Genomic DNA, 8,684 nt, shown 5'->3' on the forward strand with positions numbered 1-8,684 from the left:
CGTGGGCTCTGAGTCAAGCTGCCAGTGTTTAAGACACAACTGTGCTTCTTTTAAGCGTTGAGACCTTGGGTTTGCTACAAAATCTCTCCAAGCATCAGTTTCCTCCTTTGTGAAATGGCAATGATGAAAGGATCCACTTCTTAGGGCTTCTGTAAAGATTAAAAAAGTAATTCATGACAGCACATGCAATAGCATCTGTACACAGGGCTTAGAGAGGTGTGCTATCTGACCAGCATCAAAGGCAACTGTGCCATGTAGTCTGGACAATTAATTAATAGAAGTCTCCACTTTTACCACTTTATTGGGAAACCAGGATCTTTTACAGAGCCCTCCTTTATCTGGAATAGAAAGAAAAAATAAGGAATGCTTGAAACTTTATATGTTTTCTATCAGCCATTCCTTTGCACATACACAGCCCTGTTCTCAACATAAGAAATCTCTTCACAGCATTCCATCTGTGGCTGTCAGCATGGCACTAAAACACCAGGGCATTGGACTTCCCAGACTGCAGCCTCGTATGCTTTCATTTGCTGGAAAGGTTGTCAGATCATGTGCGAAGCTTCAAACACATCTCTGGTAAAAAGCAGCTTGGTGCCTTTCTGTCCCAGGCTTGTCTTGGCAGTCACTTGGGCATCTGTTTCCGGTGTTGTGTGATAGAGGTCCTTTGGGGGAGGGGGAGTTTCAGGTCAGTGTTTTAGGTACCAGAGAAATGGGAGGTCCAGAAAATATTGCCAAAAGCCATGATATCTGGCAGAGGAAAGTCTCTTTTCTCTTTTTTCTTTAGTAACAAAAGTAAGTTGTTAGTGTGAGACCTGGCATGGCTGACAGAATTCTTGTGGAGGAGTTAAAGTCTTGGGCCAGCAAGGGGTGTGTATCAGGATCACAGATGACAGTTCCAGGCTGTGGTTTCCCAGAGAGCAGTCGTCAGGGGGAACATTGAGCCAGGGTGCTAGAGGGAAGGGCTGACAGAGGAATGGGAGAACCTGAGCTGTCATATGATCTTTCAACATTTTAATCAGTACGTAAGAAGAAGAGAAAAGAAGCAAAGTCAAAAAGAATAACCAGCTAGAAAACACGCTTGAACGCACTTTTGGGGAAAGATTTTCCACAAATAGAAGAACGTTGTTCTAAGCAGGCGTCACCAGGCGCTCCTAAGGCCGGCAGCCAGAGCAACGTACGCATGGGAAAGGGAGGTTCATAATCTACGACTCTGACCGCTAGGTGGTGCTTCAGGCCCACGGCTGGGTAAAGAGCCTGTTGTGGTCAAGAAGGTCCAGGTCCCGAGAGAGCGGCGGCAGGGAGGCGGGGCTGCGAGGCTGTGTAAAGGCAAGAGAGCCGCGACCATGCTCTAGACGCCTTTGCGCTCAGTTTGAAGTGTCCCATCCTAGGGTGACGGCATTTAGCTCTTGGCAGCAGTCGCACCCTTTGGATGCCAGGTGTCCAGGCTGAACCAGCGTCCCGAGCTAGGGGCCCACTGGCTGCTGTGAAAGAGAAGAGACGTGGGGGAGAGCACTGGTAAATAGCCATGCTTTCTATTTACTTAAAATCATCTTGAAAGGAATGCAAAATCATGCCTAACCGACATGTGGAAGAGAGCTAGTTGAACATTTAAACAGCTTGATCTGATGTTTAATGTAATAGTATAATTGATCACTATCTCTGAGATAGAACTAGACAAAATAACAAATGATTACATTTCAGTAAATACTTATTGTTGATGATGAGAATGATGACAGAAATTCTAACTCTCTCCCCAGATGTGCTGAGTTTGGATGGCAAAAGGATTTTTTAATATAAATCATGGGAGAGAAATTGGGCGAAAAAGGAGTGATCTTGCTCTAATTCTTGGTAAATTTAAATCTCTTGTTTCTTTGTACTATGCTTATGTGGAACTTATAAAACTATCCATTAATCAGATTTTATGGAATTGCAAATGCAAAAGTCAGGGAAATATTTATTGAGGTAAGAACAGCATTCTATGTGCCTCAATTTTAACATTTTTGTGCAACTAAATTTATGAATTGAAGACAGTAGCTTTTTATTTGTGATTATGTTCAGGTTAGTGGTTACAATCTTAATTACAACTATGGAGACTGAATCCTAGTGGATTTTAGAAGTGTCAGGACAAATGTTAAGAAGATACCTATCTATCTCTCTTAAGAGAATATGGGCCTGTGTATCCTTCAGAAATCTAAGCTCACTTGAGGAAAATGCAATACAGTAGCCTTAGGAACGTGAAAATCAGTAGAGTGGAAGGGATTTTGTAGGTTGTGAGTTGGGGACACCTTTGAGGGTAAACTTGGTTGCCAAGACAACAAGCATAAAAATTGAAACTGTCTCAGGCACACTGAGATGTATTAAGAGGTCTGTGAAAGAATTGGAGCCTAAAGGAAGGAGGACCAGGAGGCTGGTGAAAATTGTAAGCCTGCAATTTGGGGGGACACTATTCCAGGGATCCGGATATGAGGCAGCAGGTATTATATTCTAATACATAGACTTTTAATACTGAGCAAATGCGCTGAGTACATTCATCCCCATTCTCACGTTATGCTTGCTTCTTTGGTAGATTATTAACTTCTCTGGATCATGAATTAAAACATGTTTTGCAGTACATTTGTTGCCAAGAAGAGAAGCAATGAATTCCTCATTTCATCTGTATTTCTTGGATTTCAACTTGAATGCCACAGAGGGCAACCTTTCAGAACCAAATGTCAAGAACAAGTCGTCTCCATGTGAAGAAATGGGCATCGCTGTGGAGGTGTTTCTGACTCTGGGTCTCATCAGCCTCTTGGAGAACATCCTGGTCATAGGTGCCATAGTAAAGAATAAGAATTTACACTCTCCCATGTATTTCTTTGTGTGCAGTTTAGCAGTAGCTGACATGCTGGTGAGCATGTCCAACGTCTGGGAGACTATTACCATATACTTAATAAATAATAAGCACCTGGTGATAGCAGATGCCTTTGTGCATCACATTGACAATGTGTTTGACTCCATGATTTGCATTTCTGTGGTGGCTTCCATGTGCAGTTTGCTGGCCATTGCGGTGGATAGGTATGTCACCGTCTTCTATGCCCTACGCTACCATCACATCATGACAGTGAAGCGTTCTGGGGTGATTATTGCATGCATCTGGACCTTTTGCACAGGCTGTGGCATTGTTTTCATCATTTATTATGAATCCACTTATGTCATCATTTGCCTCATCTCTATGTTCTTTACCATGTTGTTCCTCATGGTGTCTCTGTATATACACATGTTCCTCCTGGCACAGACTCATGTCAAGCGGATAGCAGCTCTGCCTGGATACAGTTCTGTGTGGCAAAGGACCAGCATGAAAGGCGCCATCACCCTGACCATGCTGTTGGGCATTTTCATTGTTTGCTGGGCTCCATTCTTCCTCCACCTCATTTTGATGATCTCTTGCCCTCAGAACCTCTACTGTTCTTGTTTTATGTCTCACTTCAATATGTACCTCATACTCATCATGTGTAATTCTGTGATTGATCCTCTGATATATGCCTTCCGCAGCCAAGAGATGCGGAAGACCTTTAAAGAGATTATTTGTTGCCATAGCTTCAGAATACCCTGTAGGTTCCCTAGCAGGTATTAAACTAAAGTATTCTCTGCAGTTTTCTTTTCTCCTTCCTTTACTTTATGATGAAGTCAGTACAGCCAAAGTGTAAACAAGATAACTCAAAATAAAAAACTGTGCATTACCTTTATCTTTTTTTCCATCTCGAATTTGTACTTATGATGCATTCTTTCTTTCCTTTTTTTTTTTTTTTTTCTCCTGTGGTGGTTGTTGGGTCAGACATGCACATGCCACTTATCCATTTTGGGAATGATCTGTGACAATTTCTTATTATTCTTTTTTCTCCTGCTTCCACCCATTTCTAGGGCCCCCATCCATCTTCCATCTAGTAAGCATGTGCTCAGGGAAGGTAAAATATCCTGGGTACAGGCATAAGCATGATGAAGAGCTGACTGTAATGGAAAGAAAACTTGTGAATATCTACATCATGGGTGATTGTCTTTTCTCCCCAGAAGCACTTCTGTAACTTTGCTTAATGTTCTTGGGACTTATGCATGCTTTTTGGGGCAGAATAGAGTGGTCAAATTCTTTCCATTTTATATTTCCTGTTCATTCATTATGGGATGTTTCTACAGCTCTCTTTTTCTGAACTTTTGGTTTTATGGCTTGTGTCTAAAATTGTCCAAGGATAGAATTATACTTCTGTTAATCATGCTTTTTTTTTTTTTTTTACTTATCTAGATATAAAACTTCTTGTTACAAACCTTGCCACATGTAGTGTGAAAGTTTCTGTGACTCTTTCTTACTGTCTTATTTTGACTCAGTCCAGAGTTTACAAATGAATGTTCTGGGGACATGTCACGGGCTCCCGGTGCCACTCCTCCCCCACTCCCTCTTCCCCACTGTAGCACATGCCCGTAGCCAAGCTAGTTTTTACCTTCTTAGACTGGGTCTGTCTTTGAGTCTGAAATCTTGTCACTGTATGCTTTGTACATCACAATCTGACTCCAGCTGCAAGGGAAGATCAGGTGCCCATCTTTAATCCAGGGAGTCCCGTCTTCTTCAACGTAGAATGGAGTTCATGTCCTGACTCTGCCATTAACAGGTGATGTCGCTTTAATCATTTCATTTCAGGTTCCACATCTGTGCTGACCTCACAAGATGATCATGAGAACTGTATGAGAAAATTTGAGAACCCCTTGAAAATAAGACAAACACCATAGGGATTGAGTATTTATTTTAAAGAAATGCTGTAGATGGGGTAAATATTAAGGGAGAAAGCAGAGGGCAATGGTGAGAGTAGTGGTCCAGAATCCAGGAGGCCTGCTTTGGCACAGAGCTGCTGTTCGACTCTGGGTATGTCTCTAACTTCTTGGTCTCAGTGTTCTTATCTGAAGTGAAGGGTTTAGTCCTTATAGCTCTTGCATTCCATTCTGTTATTTTTGGTTTTAATGATTTCTCTTTTGTTTTGGATATTTGCGCCTGGACTGTTTCCAATGAAGAAAAAGTGTAAATAAAGCAGTGGGTCGTGAAGTTCACTCAACTATAAGCTATTGAAGCCTATCGGGCAGAGGAACTTCCTGGATGTAAGACATATAAATAACTTATAGACTTGACCCCCACATCTGGCAGCTAAGAGTCCAGAAAAAAAAAATGAGGCTGGCACGAGCAGGAAAGTACATGAGACATGCAAATCTTTGGAAAATGGCAAGTTAGTAGGTTGTGAGCAACTGAGTTTTGAAGGAGCAGCTAGCCCTTCAAATGTTTCCTGTTCCTTTTAGCAGAACATGCTGTGTGTATCCATGTATGGGAATTAAGTGATCTCCATGTAATTATGATGGGAAACCACAGTCCATCTTTACATGGGTTGTCTCAGGAAGCTAGGTTCTGTGAAAGCCAGTCTCTCCACTGTCCTGCTCATGTCTGTGGCCCTGTTGCCTGAAGTTTTTGATACAGAGTAGGCATTCACCTGATGTTTATTATTGTTGGTAAACAATTGTGTACCTAATTCTGCCTACCAGTCCTGAGTGCTAAGTGAGGTCACTAGGGTTCCAATCATATGAGAAATCAAACTGCAGCTCTTGTGGTTTGTATTGGCCCCATCTGTGAACTCAGTTCTCATTAAGCTAACTCTCTGCTTTGTGTGCTTCATGACTTCAGACAAGGTCTGACCTTTTCTATAAAGGTCTTTAAGTAAATGCTCAAATGTCTTTTCCTCTCCATATAAATAGTGCAGAAATAACCCAAGTATTCAGCTGTGTCTTCATTTGGAAGGAATACATGTATATAGTGATTCGGTAAATATCTGTAAATGAGCCAACCCTTGGGACTCCAACACAAAGACCCCCAAACAAAAAACTCCAAATACTGTGTGGTATTGTATATTAGCTCTTTCTGCTTCTGTAGGAACTTTATTTGGTATAAAAATATGTGTTCAAAGAAATGGTTAATTAAATGAAAGGACCAGACCACCCCTTTGAAGTGGCCATCCTTATGTGTGATATTCAGTGTTTCTGGTGTTTCTGCCAATTGGTCAGCAGCTGCTGCAAAAAATGAGAAGGTATTGGTGAATTATGATGAAGTTTCCCTCACAGTATTTATTGCTTGAGCAGTGGCCATTTCTCAGTTCAAAGTGATTTAACTCCTAAAAATTAAATAAAATTGTACACTTGACATTATATATTGTCTTAAAGTCTGTGTCTTAGTAAATAAGTAAGTATTTGGGGGATATCACTGGTCATGTACTCAGTATAGGGCTAGAAGCAGTGTCCATTAGAGACTCTCTGCCATCAAAGAGCTTATGGAACAAATTATTTCAAGACATGAATATTTTTTTTTCAGCATTTTTTAAAAAATTTTATTTTATTAAATTTATTGGGGTGATAATTGTTAGTAAAATTACATAGATTTCAGGTGTACAATTCTGTATTACATCATCTATAAATCCCATTGTGTGTTCATCACCCAGAGTCAGTTCTCCTTCCATCACCATATATTCGATCTCCCTTACCCTCATCTCCCACCCCCCACCCCCCACAAATGTGGAAACACTACCCACAATTCAAGATACTACACATAATTAAATGTGAATTTATGAGACACAGCTTATATATCTTATAAAATGAAGGTTGTGATATCTCTCATGGCTGCAACAGCAATTTTCACTGGTGGATGTGGGGCACATAGCAGAGTTTTCGGGTGAAGGAGTAACTTTGAAAAATCTCCAGGTAATCTCTACATCAGGTATAGATATAGCTGGAGACCAATAAACTAAAAGGACAACTTATCTGATACCTTTCCCAAGCTGATAAATGATGATGGAAGAGGGGACCACACTGGTACTCCTATTCAAGCACTCAAATAATAAGAAACCCAGCATAACACTTGCGGGGCTCAACAGCAACCTGTGGCTCGTGCCATACTGGACAGTGCAGCACTAACCACAGGGTGTGCATATCTACATTTATTTCCTAGGCTTGCTGTAGCTTTCTCCTTTTCACCCCTATGACTTTTTCTTTCTCTCATCCTAAATATGTATACTTTAAATCTATCAGGCTTTGAGGGAGAACCATGCTTTTAGTTTCTTTTCCCTGAGCCAATTGAAAGGATTCACTGATCCTTTTGCTACATCCTTTTTGGATTTTGCTGAGACAGCTTCCTTAATCTACTCAGAGGATTTGCAGTGACAGTGAAAACTGTGTCCGTTGATTTGATCCTAGTGCCAAATCTGAGTTTGAATTAGCTTATGTTATTCAACTTTTAAAATTTAATCTTTTACTTATTGGGTTGAGAAGAGCTGTCTCTTCTCTTTCTGAAGTCCTGACTCTGGATTTCCTAGAATTCTTTTTTTTTTAAATCTGGTTTCAAATGTATGAGTAAAAAATCTTACTTATTTATTTGTTTGTTTATAGATTGTGGTAAAATACACATAACATAAATTTACCATTTTAACAATTTTTTAGTTTATAGTTCAGCAGTGTAAGTGCATTCATTTTGTTGTTGTACCATCTCGAATCCCTTTTATTCCTGGTTAATGTCTAAACTTCCTCCAGTCTCTTCCTGTGCTAACCTCCCCTAACCTGCTTCTCTGATAGTGTCATTCTTTCTATTCAGAAACCTTTCATAACACCCAGTGTTTGCCATGTTAAGTACCCAATCCTCCCCTTTACGTTCAATGATCTCCAAAATATTAGCCAAACTTCCAATCAACCTACACATCAATAAAATAAGACTACTCTGAACAGGACTTGTACTTTTCTGCTTCCAGATTTTATTTAAGCTGTTCAATCAGCTGGGAACATTATTTCTATCCACATGAGCCTCAAAGTGCATCTCAAATGCCTCTTTTTCCACAAGTCTTTTTGATCTCCATAGTCATACTTCATCATGGCACACATTCTGCCAGGTACTTCAGAGAGCAGATAGTTTTTATGTCCTTTGCTAGAATGTAAGAATCTCTGTGTGAAGGGACTTGAATCAGTTAGGGTGGCGCTGTCCAATAGAACTTTCCACAATAATAAAAATGTTCTATATCTGCTTTGTCCACCATATTAGCCACTATCTGCATGTGACAATTGAGCATTTAAAATGTGACTAGTGTGACTGAGGACATGAACTTTAAATTTACTTAATTTCAGTTAATTTATATTTACATTTAAATAACCACATGTGACCAGTAACTACCACATTGAACAACACACAGAATTTGGTTCAATGTAACAGAAAACTTGCAAAAAATGGTGACTTATTCAAGATGAAAGTTTATTATTCCTCTTTTATAGAAACATAAAAAGATCTGGAGGTAAGCAATTTAAGACTAGCATGGAACTCAAGGGTGTCATAAAGAATCAAGGCTTATATCATTCTCATGGTCCAAGATGGCTGCTGGAGCTCTTGTCATCCTATCCAAATTATAGGATGGAACAAAAGGAAGAATAATCAGGAACGTCAGCTTTTCTTCATTTGTTGAACGTCATTTGTTGAACGTCATTTGTTTTTCTTCAACTTTGGCAAACTGTCTTTTATTATTTCTTTGATTATTTTTTTCTTTCCCATTTCTTTGTGTCTTTTCTTATAATTCCTATTAGTCAGATTGTCTCTTAATCTTTCTCTTCATATTTTCTTCCTCTGTCTTTTTGTTACGCATTCT

The 8,684-nt window shown here is 39.9% G+C and overlaps 1 protein-coding gene across 1 annotated transcript; it reads left to right on the plus strand.

The window, feature by feature from the left end:
* Positions 1–1,271: 1,271 nt before the first annotated feature.
* MC5R (melanocortin 5 receptor) lies at positions 1,272–4,228 on the plus strand. Its single transcript, XM_019718702.2, has 3 exons — positions 1,272–1,515; positions 1,758–1,848; positions 2,610–4,228. The coding sequence occupies exons 2-3, from the start codon at positions 1,773–1,775 to the stop codon at positions 3,611–3,613; spliced, it is 1,080 nt and encodes a 359-aa protein (XP_019574261.1). The 5' UTR covers positions 1,272–1,515; positions 1,758–1,772; the 3' UTR covers positions 3,614–4,228.
* The last annotated feature ends 4,456 nt before the right edge of the window (positions 4,229–8,684 follow it).

The sequence above is a fragment of the Rhinolophus sinicus genome, linkage group LG09 (assembly GCF_036562045.2).
Source record: "Rhinolophus sinicus isolate RSC01 linkage group LG09, ASM3656204v1, whole genome shotgun sequence".
Classification (NCBI taxonomy): Eukaryota; Metazoa; Chordata; class Mammalia; order Chiroptera; family Rhinolophidae; genus Rhinolophus; species Rhinolophus sinicus.

What these genes read in the sequence shown, in the direction of transcription:
- MC5R (XM_019718702.2), top strand. Translation starts at nt 1,773, where the DNA reads ATGGCAAAAGGATTTTTTAATATAAATCATGGGAGAGAAATTGGGCGA. An exon ending in TGATCTTGCTCTAATTCTTG is followed by an intron (nt 1,849 to 2,609) that starts GTAAATTTAAAT and finishes CATGTTTTGCAG; the next exon opens with TACATTTGTTGCCAAGAAGA.